This window comes from Narcine bancroftii, chromosome 7, assembly GCF_036971445.1.
Source record: "Narcine bancroftii isolate sNarBan1 chromosome 7, sNarBan1.hap1, whole genome shotgun sequence".
Lineage (NCBI taxonomy): Eukaryota > Metazoa > Chordata > Chondrichthyes > Torpediniformes > Narcinidae > Narcine > Narcine bancroftii.
The window spans coordinates 188,774,098-188,792,392 of NC_091475.1; the positions used below are offsets into that span (position 1 = coordinate 188,774,098).

An 18,295-nucleotide genomic window follows, 5' to 3' on the forward strand; every position below is an offset into this window, starting at 1 on the left:
TCTCCAGAATGGAGGACCATCGCCTTCCCAAGATCGTGTTATATGGCGAGCTCTCCTCTGGCCATCGTGTCAGAGGTGCACCAAAGAAGAGGTACAAGGACTGCCTAAAGAAATCTCTTGGTGCCTGCCACATTGACCACCGCCAGTGGGCTGATGTCGCCTCAAACCGTGCATCTTGGCGCCTCACAGTTCGGCGGGCAGAACCTCCTTTGAAGAAGACCGCAGAGCCCACCTCACTGACAAAAGACAAAGGAGGAAAAACCCAACACCTAACCCCAACCAACAAATTTTCCCCTGCAACCGTGTCTGCCTGTCCCGCATTGGACTTGTCAGCCACAAACGAACCTGCAGCTGACGTGGACATTTACCCCCCTCCATAAATCTTCGTCCGCGAAGCCAAGCCAAAGAAAAAGAAGAAGAATGTCACCTGTAGAGTTGTACTCCCGAAAGAAGTCAGCTTCATACCTCTGTCATCCATCACGTTAATAGCCAGATGCGAACACCATACCGCTCATCTTTGTGTTTTCTGTCACCAGGAACTTCTTTATTTCTGGCACAATCCGCTTGCCCCCTCTGTTAGGCAGTTTGAATCGAAGAATTACCATTGAGCAAACCTCAGAGAGCACTTCACTTTTTGTGATACTTTCACTTAGAGTTGGCATCAAGTTCTAGCTATCTGATAAGTGAATAGGAATCACAGGACACCTGACATTACCAGGCTCAGAGGTTCTTGATGAGTGGACATAGAATTGTGTGTTCCATAGTTCCTTCACTCTGCTCTTGATTGGCTCTGTTTAGTACTGGTTCCTGAAGATGGCCTGCATTGGCACGCAACTCCACTCTGTACAGGTTCTACAACCTCCTCAATGACATTTTTAACTCCGAGTTGCGAGTATAACCTCGTGAGTGAGGATCACAGTTAATTTATTGGTTGACTGAGGGTCACTGATGTATAATTCATTTAGGAAGCTAAAGATAAAGGTTCATTCAATATGGATTGCAGCCTGACATTCTTGATAGTATTTCTGAATGTAATTATTGAGAATGTGAAATGTGTCATCCATCCATCCAGAATTTCTGTGGGCTGAGACAGAGAGTTCAGAGGAAGTTTTTGTTTTTCAGTTGCTTCGTTACTGAAGGGAAGACAAGGCGTATACACAGAAAATGAAAGGCGTTTGGGGACGGAAATTAAATTAAGATTTTTCAAGATTCTCCTTGTGTTCGTTATTTGGTAAGAGGTAGTAATTAACTGCATTAGCTGTTTTATGTTACTTGAACGTACTAAAAAGAAATGATCTTTTATTTGTCCAAAACTCCTGCAGTGCATGGTTGTGTGGTGACGTGTATGGCCATTGGGAAGGGTGGGGGGAGGGGGAATTGGTAGAGGGAAAATATGAGCACATGAATAGGTAGAGATAGAAATAGTGGAATCTGATTGGGGTCGGATTGTGATGCCATATTGAGCAGAAAGCAGACACACAACATAAAGTCTGTTTAACAGGCTTTATTCTACATAAACTTCCACAGAGCTGGCTGTGAGAGTGGCTGTGCAAGCTCTGAGACTGACCTTGAGGGGCCGGATCTAGCTTATATCCTGGAGGGTGATTGGCCGCCGACTGGCTGGGGCTTGGCCCATTCAGGTTGGCTGATTGACAACTGGCCAGGTATTGCCTTGTCCTCCAAAGCTCATCTGCAGGCACACAGGTTGCCCTCTGCAGTAGGCAAGTGGTGTATCACCATGTTACACTTCTTGGTAATCAACTGGACAACCTTTACAATCTGAATTTGGTATTTGGACAGTCTAAAACTCACGACATCAATATCTCCCAGAAGGTACAATTCTGGATCCTGTGGAAAATCCATTTTTGTCATTTTTTTTCAGAATGTCCCCCAGGCCCTCCCAGAAGGATCTTATCCTTCTACATAGCCAATCTCCACACCACACCTAAAGCTCATTTCCAAAATTTCTAGCTTTGATTTACCGGTATTTCATGCCAGGCCTCTACTTGGAGGCCAGCTACGAGCGTGGAGGGAAAACATAAACTTACCTTTCATGGAGCAGCCCTAAAAGGCTACTCCTGCATCGCATTCATATTGAGCAGCACCTCGTTGCGCCCTCCAGAGCTGATGGAAGTGGGAAAACTGGTGCTGTGGCACCACTCATCATAAATACATGGCAGAGCAATGGCTGTCTTCCCTACCCATAATCCCCCACACAGCTTGAACCACTCTGTGTTTCCCAGAATAGTTCCAACTGCATGGGGGATTATGGGTAGGGAAGATGGCCATTGTTCTGCTGTGTTTTGAGCCACTGACGAGCAGCACTCAAGGCCGAAGCAGCCCAGTGAAGTGACAGAGCGGCCGACGGGGGCTGTCACAGCCTGCACCAGCCATCACCTGACGGCCTCCACCGGCCCCTCCTGCCCTGACAGCCCCTGCTCTGACAGCTCCCTTCCTGTCAGCTCCCACCGCCCACTCCTGCCCTGATAACTCCCGTCAGCCACCCCTTCCCTGATGGGGTCATGGAGGGAGAGAGGTGAGTGGGTGGGAGAGAGAGGGGAGATTTGTTGCTAGCTGACGGCATCATCACGATGTCATCAGTCCGCCCTCTAGCCAACCATTTTCAAAGGCTGTACAGTCATGTGAGGCAGCGGAGCACAGTGCTCCGCCGATGATCCTTCCCCAAGAGGAATTGCAGTCAGCGCCTTGGAGGCAGCCACAGTGCATTCATAGAGGTAAGTCTCACGATACAAGGGTGGAGAATCTCCGCCTTTACAGTTGGGCTTTTTCACTGCATGAAAGGTCATGAAAGGATTCAGACTCAAAGAGCTGACTGACCATTTCTACCCATGAATCCTCCAGCAACCCTTTAGGCCCTTTTATAATGAAAATTAGCAAACTGTAAAGACAGGTTTCCTCTGCCTTTAGGACGCTCCACTTACCTGCATTAAAGGTCCAAAGGTGGATTGGCTGGTCCAACTAGCTCCAGGTTCCCTCCACCTCGGCTGGTAGTGTCAGAGGTGGAGTGAAGTCACTCCACCTCGTGTGTAAAAGGATCGCTGCTGAAAGTGGCTCCATACAGGAAGGCAAGATGATTGGTGTCACGTTGCCCCATTGCACTGTCACAACTCTACAGGTGACATTACACTACCCACAGAGCGGCCGGTGGAGCTGTCAGGCTGCGCTTGCTCACTCTGCCATGCTCCCTCCCTCCAGGCCAAGGTCCAAGGTCCTTGGCCTGGACTCTACAGCCTCTTTCCTGGTGGTGGCACCACTTCATTCAATGCTGAGTGTATGGGGCTAGCTGATTCCGTGAACTGCGCAGTAGGGGATAGGGCTGTCGGGATGGAGTGGGGTGGTGGGATCGGTGTGCGGCTGATTGGGTGGGAGATGGGGCAAGAGGAAGGGGGAGTGGAAGAGAGATGGACGGGGTGGTGAGGGCGGGGGACTAGAGAGGGAGGGGAATGGAGGAGGAAGGGAGTGAGGTGGTGGGTTTGTCAGGCAGCGGAGCACGTGGTCTGTCAGGCAGTGGAGCAGGGCTGTACAGAACCATTCCCAGGACTGCTTCCCTTATTCCTGCAAATAGATTGGCCTCAAGCGCTTAATTTGAAATTCCAGATTGACTCATGTTAACAGGCACCAAGTCCCAAGTCACCAGGACTCTACATTTCTTTCTATAAAAGATTTCCCCTCAGACACACTTTTTATTGTTCGTACTTCTGATTTCAGAATTGGGCCACGCTTTATTTAGCATGCAACAGTGCTAAATTATATACCCATTACACTCCACTGAGTGTTACTGTGGCTTGGTCTGTTTTCACTAACTTCATCTGCTCCTGTGGTGGCCATCTGAATGTTGCTGAGCTGGTTCAGCTTGTTCATTCAGCAACACGTATACTGTTACAGAGTCATCTGTCTAATCTACCTCTTCCAACTTTTTGTGAGAAATATACCTGTCACATTATAATGCTTTCATCTCTATACTTGTGTCTCTATAATTTGTTGTGCTCTTACAGAGAAGGAGAGGCAGGTCATGAATGCAAATTCATTAGTTGCTTTTCCTTCCATTGCTATGATTCTCAAATGATCCCGATTTCACAGATGGCAGTGAGGAAGTATACAGGAGGAAGATAGATCAGGGGAAGTGTACAGGAGGAAGATAGATCGAGGAAAGTGTACAGGAGGAAAGATAGATCAGGGGAAGTATACAGGAGGAAGTGTACATAGGTAGTGTACAGGAGGAAGATAGTTCAGGGGAAGTATACAGGAGGAAGATAGATCGAGGAAAGTGTACAGGAGGAAGATAGATCAGGGGAAGTGTACAGGAGGAAGATAGATCAGTTAGTTGAGTGGTGTCTCAACAACAGCCTTGCATTCAATGTCAGTAAAACTAAGGAACTGATTGCGGACATCAGGAGGGGGAACTAGGAGAACACAAAACAGTCATTATTTAGATGTCAGCTGTGGAGAGGATAAGAAACTTCAAATTCTCTGAAGACCTATCTGGGACCATCGTTTTGATGCAATCATGAAGAAGCCACACCAGTGGCTATAATTAATTTGGAGTTTGAGGAGATTTGATATGTCACCAGACTCATGCAAATTTCTACATGGAGACCATTCTGACTGGTTGCATCACTGTCTGATATGGAGGTGTCAATGCACAGGTCAGGAACAGGCTACAGAGGGTTGTAAGCTCAGCTAGCGCCATTGTGGGCATTGATCTTCACTCCATTGATCTTCACTCCATCTTTTAAGAGCCAGTGCCTGAAGAAAGCTGCTTCTATCATCAAGAGTCCTCAGCAGCCAGGCCATGCCCTTTTCTCATTGTGATCTTTAGAAAGGAGATACAGGAGTCTGAAGACACACACTCAATGTTACAAACACAGCCTCTTCCCCTCCGCCATCGAATTTCTGAACAGACAATAAACCTATGGACACGACCTCACGTTTTCTCTTTTTTTTGCACTAGTTATTTTTTTTTAATCTTGTATTCACAGGATTGTAATTGTGCACTTTGTTCTGCAAAATTACTGCGGCTGCAAAACAAAAAACAAAAATTGTGGCACATGTTCATCCTGATAAAACTGATTCTGATTCTAAGCTATCCTTTTACACAGCTGGCTTCCAAATCTCATCAACGAGAGTCTTTTATTCTACCTCGAACTGCAACCAGATATGAACAAAGATCTGTGGAACAATGTCAAGAATGCAGCTCTGATCACTTGGTTTATCATGGTAAGTTATCTTCACACAGACTACACTAATATCCTCAAGCACAGGGTTCACGAACAACATAATTGTGTTTAATGTTAACTTTAGAACACAATTTCCTGTTAGTCTTTTTTTTTAATCATTGCAGTCTGCCAAAGGATGTTTCAGAAATCTGTTCGTTGTATGATCTCGGCCTCATAAAACAACAATCAAAGAAAATATATTTCCTTTCATCGGAACTGGGAAAGAGAGAGAAAAAAACAAGTTGGCTTTCAATAGGACACCAGGCAGGTTAGGAAGAGCAGAACAAAAGAGAACATCTCCTCAAATGGAGGAAATGCTTCTTTGTGCAGTGTGTTGTTAATGGTGAGACTGCAGGTTTGGAGTTCCTGAAATGTAGAGCTGAGATCTTTTATTTAAAAAGTTTACGTTTATATGTCACAAAATACCTCAGGCAGTGAGAAGGGTTCTTCTGTGAGAAGTTCAACAGGTCACCTCTAATATTCATACAGCTGTGCGAAGAACACAAGTATAGGGTCACAATGAAAAGCAAGTTCAATGAACAGCGAGCAAAGGCAGCATGTTATCACTGTTATGGGGTTCTTTCACAAGCCTGAAAGAACTATCTTTAACCTGTTGATGCACGATTTCACCCTGCACCCGCCCCCTCCCCCCCCCCCCACCACATCACCACCAATTGGAGAAGTGGATGTGTCAGTGGTGTGATGGGTTGGGTGCCTTTCCTAGGGAGTGGAGAGCTTCAAGTTCTTAAGAATAAATCTCTCCAATGACCTGACCTGGGAAAATACGAAGAAAGCGCAACAAAGCTTCTACTATCTTAGAAGACTAAGGAAGCTCGGCTTGTCCCTTAGCTCCATCACAACTTCGACAGGTACATCATCAAAAGCATGCCAGCTGGATGCCACGGAGAAAAGCTGCGGAATGTCGCCTGGTGGTTTCTCGTTATTGCCGCTATTGATGTTGACACCTTCTTATCAGATTCCAAAATGAATCATCTTTGTCTCCTCTTTTCACCAACCCCACCCTTTGTAACTCCTCCTGACCCCTTTTTCATCTGCCAGTTAACTGCCTCTGCCCCTCATCCTTAACCTCTCCCTGAACTATCAATTCCCCGACTGGTCCATCTCCCCAACCCTTTCCACCCTTTTCTCATCACACCAGCTCTCTCTCTCTCTCTCTCTCCTCCACACTTAGTCCTAATAGAAGGTTCCAGCCCAAAGCAATGTCAATTCTTTATCTCCCACTGATGCTGCTCGGCCCATTGAGTTCCCCCAGCAGATTGTGTGGTTCCAGATACCAGCATCTGCAGTCTCGTGTGTGTCAATTGTTCTTTTTTATTGGCAGGCTTTTTGCAGCATCTACATTTTCAATAGTTGTAATTTGAAATATTGTAAATCCCTTTATCTGTCAAGAGAGGGCAGTAAGAATCCAAATGTAATGAAGACTCCATGTTTGTGAAATCTTGGTTGATCATCACTGTTAGGTCTCCTGGAGGCAAGGGAACGGAGTTGGTGATAGACAGGGGGCAACATTTGTCTGTCCTGAATGGAATATGAGTTTTCTTGCTGAGTTCTTGAGCCACTGGTCCACTACATTACGAGATACTTGTCTACCCAGATGCAAGCCATGATGGAACAGCACCATGAATAGTGATAACATTAGGATATAAAAATCTAAGCTGAAAATCTACTCATTATTTCTTATTCTGCAAACTATTTAAATCGCCTTAGTTTTATGTTTTGTAGAAAAATATGAGAGGGAGGATTCTTGTTGAGGAAGACTTCAACTTCCCAATTATTGAATGGCACCTCTTTACTGGAAGAGGGATAGATGGGGTTGAGTTTGTCAGGAGTGTGCAAGAAGGATTCCTGACACAGTATGTGGACCAGCTGACTAGAGGAGAGGCCATACTGGATCTAGAAATGAATCTGGTCAGGTGGTGGACCTCTTGGTGTAGTAGCGTTTTGGCGATTGTGACCACAACTCCCTGCGTTTTAGCATAGCTACAGAAAATAAGAGCAGACAAAGTGGGTTAGGGTTTAATTGGGAAAGAGTTGATTGCAATGGGATGAGGCAGGAACTGTGGGGAGTAAGTTGATAACAGAAGCAATGTGGAAGATGTTTAGGGGTTCTGGATGAGTTTGTCCCACCAAGACAGGAAAAAGATGGTTGGATAAGGGAACCGTCCTTGACAAAAGAGGTGATTCATCTAGTTAAGAGAAAGACTGAAACATACATAGGTTTGCGAAGCAAAAAAAAAAACAGGAAGGGCTCATGAGAATGATATGGTAGCCAGGAAGGAACTGATGAAAGGACGTAGGAGAGCTAGAAGGGGGCATGAGAAGGTCTTGGCAAGCAGGATTAAGAAAAAACTCAGGCATTCTGAGTAGGTTTATATTGATCAGCGCAACATTGTGGGCTGAAGGGTCTACTGTGCTGTAATATTCTATATTCAGAATCAGAATTTATTGTCATGAACAAGTCACAAAATTCGGATGTGGTGTTACATCTATTCACATGTAGAATTATTAGCAAAAGTAACTTTTCACCAAAGCTGTCTTCAACATGTATGTGTGTGGCACGTGCAGGTACTCTTGTTGAACTGGATCTGTGTAGTTCTGCTTCTACAAATGGTGCACTTGAACATAGTAGCCCCAAGGGGGCAGAGGTAACCTATTGTTGGCTTGCATTGAGCCTGAATTTGGTGACCAGGAGGATTTGTTTTTTCTGGAGCACTCTTCAGGCTTCAAATTGTCTGAGGTAAGACAAATATTGCTGCCCTTTTTTGTGATTAACAGTGTTCTATTTCAGTTCTGCCTTCCTCAGGTCCAAGCAGTGGCTCAAGTCAAGCTTTTGGTCATCTGATTGCACAAGTTCAACCCGACGAAACAGCATTCTCCGGTCCTCAGTGCAAGCATGTAGACCCACAACCCAACAAGACACACATACAGACAGATATTGTAATACATACGCAGGACAAATATTTTAGCTTTAAAAGCAAATAAATAAATATGGGATAAAGCACAGGATTCTGTTGACCCTGTAGTTAAGTGTAAAAAAACACACAAATGCTGGAGAAACTCAGCAGGTAAAACAGGGCCTTTATGTAGCAAAGGTGAAGATACATCTTCAATGTTTCAGGCTTGAGCCCTTCATCAATAAGCCATTCATAAATAAATATTGTGACTGTAGATCAGCTTGATGTTTCTGGTGAAGTTGCGACCATTTCCTTCAGACTTCCTCTTCTTACAATGGATCTGGCAAATCTCCTGGACTAACGGGATGTTCATCATGGAATGTGTCTCAGAGACCGGGTGTCGTGTGTTCTTTTCAGTGGTGGGAGCTCAGTCACCTCAGTCTGTTCCATGGCAACCGATGTGAGCCCTGCTGCAATGGCGGGCATGCTGTTGCCCATCCCTGGATAATACTGCAGTGAGCTGTCAGAAGACGTGAGACTGGGTGGGGAGGTCCTCGGGAATCGTGTCTGCTGCACGTCAGCCCATGGTCCTGGATGTAAGCCACTCCAACACTGGTTCAGACTACACTTTGATCTATTTATTGCAAAGGGTCCCAATTGAATGTTTACGTGGAATGCAGCCATGTTTCAGAAATGTGCCATAAAACCAGAGACTGGTGGATATACTCAGCAGGGCCAGTTATATCTGTGAGAAGAGGAACAAAAGGAAAATTTCAAGTTGACGACAGAAGAACCAATGAAAGGTCTTCACCCTGAAATCTTGGCTTTGTTTCTCTTCCCACAGATCCAGCCTGACCTGCTGGTGGCTTCCGGTGTTCTCTGGTTTTAGATTTCCAATGTCTGCAGTTTGTTTCGAGTGAGCCATTCAATATCCAGGCTGCCGAATCCTATGCCTCTATTTACAAGCCTAATCCTGTGTTCCATTACAGAGTATCCTGAATCCAATGCAAGGCTTTCTCAGCACCCTCGCATTTTATGGCTGGACTGGATGTGACTTTGACTTCAAGTTACCAAGGCAAGAAATCCTTTGGGAATCCTCGGTGACCTCTACTGCGGCGGAAGATGCTTACAGGAGTGCTGTGGGCTCCTCAGTCAATTACCATGGATTTCTGAAACAGCATGACAAGATGCAGATTGGAAATGGTTATGAAAATAGTGATGAGCTTTCCGTCCTCTCTGAAGGTAATGGGAAAGCTAATGACTCCCTTATAAAGCTCTCCCCTGACTATCAGGGCCTGTGATTGGTTTCCCAGGTACAGTGTAAGCTGTTCGACAGCTTCCATTCAATTGCACTCTACTTCTTTGCTACATTAGAGGAGGTTTATTGGCCATTGAGTGTGGAAATCCCATTCTCCCACTAACCACCAGTGACCTTACATTGCCGCAGTCTCATTAGTTTTATCACCCACCCACAACGGGGCCAATAACCTCCAGCCCGCACCTCTATGGGATGTGGCTAGAGCAGTAAGGGGAACACGCGCACACACACTCAAGGAGAACATGCAAACTCCACACAGACAACACTCAATGTCAGGATTGAAGCCATGCCATTGGAGCTGTGCAGCGGTGGTTCCACGAGCTCCAACGCCATGCTGCACCTCTCTACTGCCTGTTCTGGGTAATGATCTTAAAGTTTTCTTCCTATTGCTCCTTTCTCCTGGGTCACCAAAGCAACTACATTACCCACCTGCAGCTGATTTAATCCAGGTGAAAATTGCTCTTTACCCTCCTCTGCACAACTGCATTGAAATCACAGTGGATGCAAGAAATAGGCCATTTGGCTTCTTGTGCCTGACCCACAATTCAACACGATGACTAGTGTTTACCCCAAATTTACTTTCCTGCACCAACCTCATTTTTCCTGATTTCCTCAATATCCGAAAGTCTGGTCGTTCCATTCCTGAATATAATATCACATGGTAACCTCCTCAGGTTTATTTTTGCCCCAGGATTCCTTATCTTTTACCCGACACACTAAAGATCATAACCTTATACTGTTTGATTAAATCTCCCTTCGGCCTCAGCCAGGTCTGCCTGACACCACCAAACCACGATTTATCCTCTAATTCCAATTCTGCCCCTGATTTTGACATCTTGCCATGAAAGGCCCAACCTTCTGAACTTCCTCCTGAAATTGGCCTCTTCGCACTTCTTTAACCAAATTTTGGGTCACCTGACATTGTAACTCGATGATGCTGAGTTTTATTTCTGATCACATGCCAGCAAAGAATTTTTGGCACATTTGTGTTAAAATCATTACGTAAATATAAGTTGTTTGTTTCTTCATTTACTTCTCCTAGAAGTTTGACAGATGCTCCATCTCAAGACCCAAAGAGAAATTAGTTTAAATAGCAAGAAGGCCTGGAATTCTTGTTGAAAACCAAGTAATGGGCAGGAGTTTGGACCATAGTCCTGGTACTATTGTTACCATATAAATTCAATTTAAAAAAAAGTATTTGGTGCCAGGACTACAGAACATTTTGATTGTCTCAATATCCCTTTTCAAATACCAAAGCAGATCAGACTCAAATATATAAAATGTACATCATTCAAACGTGTATTTGTGTGATGTTCATTTTTTATGAAACTCTTTTAAGTACATCAAGTAGTGTATCGAATGGAATTATATCAACAGACAGGTTAATGATGAGTTGAAAGGATACTAGAAGGAACTATTAAGGCCAAGTGCAGTGAAGAACTGTGATGGTTTTTATCTGAACCTGTAAGCTGGAGCTTTGACGATGTTCCTCTTTGCACATCAAGCTCCAGTTGCCTGTTTTCTCTTGTCAGATCAGATTTTCTGCCCAGTTAATGTCTTGCGTATTATAAATCCTTGATGCACTGATTATATTTGCATAATTCCTCATGTCTTTTTATTTTTAATTTTTCACATTGTTGCTTCTTCTTTAGAATAAAAAAATCTTACAAGAGGTTATTTAAACAACCTGTGACGTATGTGTCCGCATTCCCTCCACATGGCCTATTTGTTGACCCTGGTCGTGCATATCGTGCCATCTCCCAATGCCAACATTTCTCTCTTCACAGATGCCATTTGATCAGTTGACCATTTTCACATTTTCTGTTCTTTTTTCATATTTCCCTCAATAATTTGTTTTTATTATGTATTTCCCATTTAGGCAGCAGGATGCGAATGACTTTATGCTATATCCAATATATTTTTTCAGAAATGGTATGTTTTCTTATATACAGCATAGGTTCTGCCCAAACCAATTACTGATCAATTATGTAATGGGTCTGATCAATGACTTGGGGGGGGGGGGTTGGGTTGTATAGAATCCTCACTGTCAATCAGAAAGTAGAAAGGTAACTACACTGCATTATCTTCTTTGGCTTGGCTTCGCGGACGAAGATTTATGGAGGGGGTAAAAAGTCCACGTCATCTGCAGGCTTGTTTGTGGCTGACAAGTCCGATGCGGGACAGGCAGGCACGGTTAAATAATGACCAGATTAACTCCAGATGAAATGATTTACTGAATGCAATATTTCTGCAAAATTCCACACAGCACAACTGTTAATTTCCAAGACAAGCAGGTGAGATGCAGGTATGAAAGGAATACTTCTGACAGCACTTCTGGCAGTATCTAGAGATATAACAGGTTCTCGTGATGTTAATTATCAGACTGTTGCAATAGCACATCAAATAAAGCAAATAAGGATGGCACTTGTATATTGTTTCTTTAATATAAAAATTGTCTCTTTACATAAAAAGTCTTTTGCAGATGAAGACTGAACAGTCTGAAGTGGCAGCCTAATGTCCCAGTAAACATGGAGGTGATAGTCTGATGTTTTTGTCTTCTATTGTGTGACTTTTTAACCAATATTTTAACACATCATGCATTTGGAAATTGCGTATTTGACTCTACATTATTGTTTATCAGTGTATCAAAGCAAGTTCCTAAAAATCCTCCACCAGTTGTGACGGAATGTGAGGACAGCTTATCACATTTCTGACATAATCAATTCTGCTAGTTCTGGACTTTTTGGCCTGGTCCCAGACATGGTATACTTTAGCATGTGAGATATACTGCTCGCATGAAAGAGAACTGTTGTCTTAGTTCAGTGAACACATTACCCTGCCTCTTCTTGGACTTTGAGCTTTTCATGACAGCTATCTTGAATGTGGCATAGGGCCAACGGGCCACACCCATTGTTGGTGATGGTAACAATACTGTTGGTTTGGGGGGTCCACTTGCCTCTGTGTTTGCTGTGGCATTTTTGCCGGCTGTGTGCGGGGCCTAGCGATCTGCTCCACCGAGGCGCCGTTTTCTTTCTTCACTCTCCAGAGCACGTCCACCCGGGCTGGGACTTTCCTGGGATCGCTGAAGTCCTATCAGCGAGCAAGAGTCGGATATCTTCGGGCAGATGCTCCAGGAAAATCTGATTAAAGAGCAGGCAAAGCCTATGTCCCTCAGCAAGGGCGAACTTTTCACTCATGAGGGTGGATGGGGCCCTGTCCCCCAATTCGTCCGTATGCAACAATCAGGTGGCACACTCACACCTCCTTGAGGGCATTGCTCTGGAGGCTGCCATAGGAAATCTACGACCCTTGCTGCCATCTCCTGTTCAAGCGAGCTCACCACGTAGTAATAATGTGTGTTGTCGACATTGATCTGTGGAAGGTGGAACTGGGTCTTGGCCTGTTCAAGCCACACGTGTGGCCGTGATGCCCAGAAAGTTGGCAGTTTCAATTAAACTGCATGGAGCTGCTTGTTCCGTCATCTTCAGGTCCAACTGCTGGTTGGACCTGTCAGGGTCTCAAATGTAACAAGGAGTCGAAGTCAAAGACTGATTTATTACACTGGCAGCTTTGCCAATATTCACTCCTCGCTGGTGATGACGGGAGTGATATCATGGAAGCGCCAGTCTCCAACTGGGTGGCAGTTCCGCCATTGCTCGCTGTTTCCCGCCATGGGGCTGGCCACTTGGGATGAAGCTCATTGGCTCCTGAGTTTGTCAGCCACTTTGTGTAGTGGGATTGGGTCCCAGTTAATGGGCTGCTACAACAACATGGTAACAGGCCCATGATCCAATTGCACCCAATTAACCTACAACCCCCGGTATGTTTCGAACAGTGGGAGGAAACTGAAGCATCTGGAGGAAGCCCACACAGACATGGGGAGAACATACAAAGTCCTTACAGAAAGCGTGGGATTCAAACCCCAGTCCCAGTCGTTGGCACTGTAACTACTACATTATCTGTGCTTCCCCAATTCATCCTCGTATGAAGACTGAATTCTTACTCGAATATTTTCTCTTCCTGTCAGAGAGTTATTCAGCAGGTAAACTTACCTATACCAACCAAAATGCCCATACACACTAGTACTACCTGCCTGCATTTGGCTTATATTCCCTCTAAAACTATCCCATTCATGTATCTATTCAATTTTTCCTCAAACTTGCCTCAATCACATCTTCCGGCAGCCTATTCCAAACATTTACCACCCTCTCTGTAAAAAAAATTAAAATAAATAAATAAATACATAAATTTATTTTTTAGAAATTATATATATATAAAAATTTCTAAAAAAATATTTTTTTTTTTTTTTATTTTTTATTTTTTTACAGAGAGGATGGTAAATGTATATATATATATATATATATATATATCTTTCTGGTTCTTATTAAATCTCTTTCCCCCTCATCAATGTCCTCTGATTACTGATCTCCTACTCTGGGCAAAAGACTTCCTGCATTCACCCAATCTGTTCCTCTCACGATTTACATACCTCTGAAATCACCCCTCATCTTCCTGGTCTTCGAGGAATAAAGCCCCAGCTTGCTCAACCTCATTCTATAGCTCAGGCCTCTGAGTTCAGGCAAAATCCCATAAATCCTCTCTGCACCTTCTCCAGTTTGACAACATCATTCCTTTTGCGCAGTGACCACAACTGAACACAACATCCATTTGGGATCCTCCTTTGTTAACAGATTTACAGAACAGGATGAGCATGTTTTAAAAGAAGACAGAAATACTAGGTGAACGTGTCGAATACTTGGTGATTTGGTGCACATTGTTATGAGTCCAGAGGACGCAAAACCCAACAGCGTTAGGTATTCTACACAAGTGGTTACTTAAACAAAAGTTGTTTTCAATTATCTTTAAACATGAAAACAGAATCAAACTTTAACTTATCACTGTTAACTAACCCAACTTAACCCCCTTCTAATTCTAAGCGCACGTGTATGTGAAGTGTGTGTAAATTTAAGAAAAGTTCTTTGGTTCATAGTTCAATCTCACTTCTCATTCTTCCAAGTTCACTGGTTACAGGCAATTCTTATACTGTGCACAGAATTTAACATGTATAAAGTTCACCAGGCTTTGGTGCTCGAAAGGTAAATGCTTACTGCTCAGGAAGGTTCTTGTAGGTTTGCAGAGAGATATGTGTTGTTCCAGGATTTCCACAATTGAAGTACCACCATTAGTCACCTCAATGTCTTGCTGATGAAACTTGCCCCATCAGGGATCTCCAGATGATAACCTCTTTCTTTCAGGCTGCCAGAGAGTTTCTTTCTGTTCCCCTTATTCCAAGAGAAACATCAGACAGATAGCACTTCCAGCCATCCGCCACTCTAAAACTTCTGTTTCAATTCCAACAAGCTTCTCCTGGCTTGATACAGCCTTCTGTCTCTCTCTCTCCATCTGAGATTCAAACTGCCAGCCACATGTCCTTCTTTTTCTCACTTCCAAAACCTCCTCTTTCTCCAGCAAACAATAGGAGCCAGTCTTCTAGTCCATCTGTTGTTTTAGGTAATCAAACCTCTCAATGACCTCTGAGTGAGCATTTTGCAGAGGTCAAAAGCCTTGCAAAAATGTCCAAAACAGACAACCTGACTCAAGTTGTTCTTCCAAGACAATAGTCTATTCATTTCATGACATCATTTCAATTAGCACCTACTTGTGAAATGTGCATAGCATTCTCCACAGTTTCTGTAAAGTAATTGAATATGAATTCTTCAGTATTTCAAGTAAGATCTGTCCTACTCTAATTTTACCAATTTAGTTCCCAAAAACATTCTCAAATATTCCATCACAGCATTATTTCAAAATCAAAGGATTTCTGAAGTTAAGGGTATTGAGACCAGCTGTCTGACTGAAAGAGATGAGCTGATTGTCCCTTTTAAAGTGGCACTAATAGAGAACAACTGGGTCTGTCTTAATTTTTAAAAACTAAATTCAGTGACTGCTGAGGGCAGTAGTTTTCAACCTTTTTCTTTCCACCCATATACCACCTTAAGCAATCCCTTACTAATCACAGAGCAGCTATGGCAAAGGGAATACTTAAGGTGATATGTGAGTGGAAAGAAAAAGGTTGAAAACCACTAGTTTAGAGGCATTGAGCCTGACAGCATGGAACAGGTTCTATGACACAGCTTGTACATGGTTGGCATTTGGGGCTTATTCCATTTGCCTGTATTTGGTCCTATCTTTCAAAACCTATCAGAATCAGAAATTATTGTCATGAACATGTCACAATATCTGTTCTTTTGTGACAGCACCACAGTGCAAATAAAAATAGTGCAAAAAAAGAAAAGATAAAGTGGTTCATTGTTCATTCAGGAATCTGATGTCAGCAGGGAGAAAGCTGTCCTTGAACCACTGAGTACTCAGTTTCAGACTCCTGTACCTTTCTGCTGATGGTAGCAGAGTGCCTGGATGGTGCAGGTCCTTGAGGATTGAGGCTGTTTTCTTAAGACGTCCTTCATAGTGAACGTGATGTTAACAATCATCTGGAGATTATTCCTGTTATGAGTATTGACACCTCCATAAAAAAAAGTTTGCTTCAAGACTTGTGCCCGGGCAAAATTCCGACATGTCCATTTTGAGATACAACTGATTCTTTGATCTCAATTACGGTCATAAGTCAGGGAGTACCCATATTCATTTTATCCAAGCCCCTCATGATTGTATAAACCTTTGTGGGTCATCTTTCAGGCTCTAGAGGATAAAGACCAAACCTATCCAATCTCTACACAAGACCTCAAATCCAGGTAATATCCTAATGGATCTCTCAGTACCCTTTCCAACTTAGCTATCTTCTTATAGCTGGGCAAAAAGAAAGTTTGTGCTCATCTACTCCACTGTAAGAAATTGTTTAACAACATACCTATAATTAAAGTCAAACAACTTTATTGAACTAAAAAAAATAACCATTACAAGTTAGGAATCTCTAACCATCAGCAGCCAATTATTAGAAATTTACAGTTTTTTTTAACATTGTCCCTTTCTTGGATTAAACAATTGTAGCTCGGTTTGGAGCGGAAGCTGAGAGATAACTTGAGAGAGGTTTGTAAACTCATGTGGAGACAGATATGGTAGACAGTCAAGAGACAACAGACTGTAAATGCTGTAATCTAGAGAAAAAAACCAAACTGCTGGAGGAATTTGGTGGATCAGGCAGAATCCATGTGGAGGTTGGGGGGTGGGTGGAGGTGGGGAGTGGAGAGTAAACATTTTAGGTTGTAACCTTGCATCAGGTCTGAGAGAGGGCAGGCTGTCAGTACAGGCATTGTTAATCTACCCACTCCTATTTCAGTCCTGAAATGGGCTGTCCATTTCCCACCAATGGATGCTGCTTGACTCACAGTCAAAGTCTTCCTTGCAGGGCAGTGGAGTCTAAAACTGAAGGGCAGACGCTTAGGATCAGAAAGGTATGTCTTAAAGGAGACCTGACAGGTTTTTCATGCAGACTGCTGACCATATGGAATAAGCTGTTTAAGAAAATGGTAGTGGCAGGAACAAGAGCAATTTTCAAAAGACGTTTGCACTGGTACATCGATAGGAAAGGTTTAGAGGAATATGGGTCAAACACAGGCATGGCAGGCACCTTCATTGGGGAGAAGAGTTGTTTCCATGCCATGGCTGGAAAGGGGTACTGATGGTAGTGATCAGCCATGATCTGTAAAATGGCGGTGTTGGCTCGACGGGCCGAAGGGCCTACTCCAGCTCCTATTGTCTATTGTCTGTTGTCTAGGTAATTCTACGATCTCTCAATTCCCTTGTTCTTACCCCCCCACTATATTTCATTTTTTTTGTCCACAAAGAATAATGCCCTATTATAAATTATTTCATAGTTCAGTATCTTGAGTTCTAGCAAGGTTTTTCAATCTAATTGGTTAAAACAATGGTCCTGAGTATGCGGTCCCAGATCTTTAGTTGAATACTATGCCTTAAATAGATTTCAAATTAGCCCAAGATCCAGTGCAAAATCCCATAGAAAGGTTGTGGGCAAGTAAAAGTGGATGGTCCCAATTTTTCTTCTTACACCCCATCAAAATCAAAGCTATTTGTGAAATAAATATCTCCAAGTAAAAAAAATAGGCCCTGCCCTATCAATGCCAGAACTACATTTTGATGTTGGTAATAGGATGTTGGTGCTGCGCTATTGTTCAGCAAAAGGAGATGTATGGTGCTCCTTCTGTCCGATAGCCTACAGGTCACCCATGGGCGAGGTGTAATACCTGTTTAGCCTTCCAATCAGGGTCACGTGAAGCCATGGATTGCAGATGGTGGGTGGTTTTTACAAGTAGATTCTACAAATTGGAAAACACTGGACAGATGACTAGCCAGGGTTACCCATCTGGTTTGGACCCCACAACTGAAAAAGGCAGCAGGAAACCCACTTCAGGTGTTTTCCCTTGTGTAATCATGAATCCAACATTGACTATGGTCTCAGCTCAAAGAGGAGCCTTCACCGAAGGAGAACAGGGGAGGCAACAAGTACAATTCAGAGGGTCAGAAATCCTAACGAAAAGAAAGACATGATTGCTCACGTGGAATGGCAAGGCACCTGAATGAATGAATGGAAACAACTTTCATAGATTCCACTGCATCACCAGTTACAGTCCGGATACATTTTATCCATAGCAGTGTAATTGATCAAATTGACAAGCATAGGGGATTCCAAAACTTCTTAGCATTTCACATTGTTGGGTTGACTTTAACATTGAGTTAATGGAAGAATCAATAATTCTCCCTTTGGCCAGTCATTCACCTCTGAATCAAAGTCATCCTTGATCTTTGGGGACCTGCTTATTATTTGCAGAAAACAAATTTAACTCGGC

General features: G+C 43.4%; 1 protein-coding gene across 1 annotated transcript in view; it reads left to right on the forward strand.

Moving 5' to 3' along the window:
* gpr143 (G protein-coupled receptor 143) overlaps positions 1-10,380 on the forward strand; it is a 49,872-nt gene extending 39,492 nt beyond the window's left edge. Inside the window, exons 6-8 of the mRNA XM_069892539.1 lie at positions 1,123-1,231; positions 5,121-5,238; positions 9,142-10,380. Of these exons, the coding sequence (XP_069748640.1) occupies positions 1,123-1,231; positions 5,121-5,238; positions 9,142-9,453 (539 nt within the window). The 3' untranslated portion in view covers positions 9,454-10,380. The remainder of the gene's footprint in view (positions 1-1,122; positions 1,232-5,120; positions 5,239-9,141) is intronic.
* Positions 10,381-18,295: the final 7,915 nt, after the last annotated feature.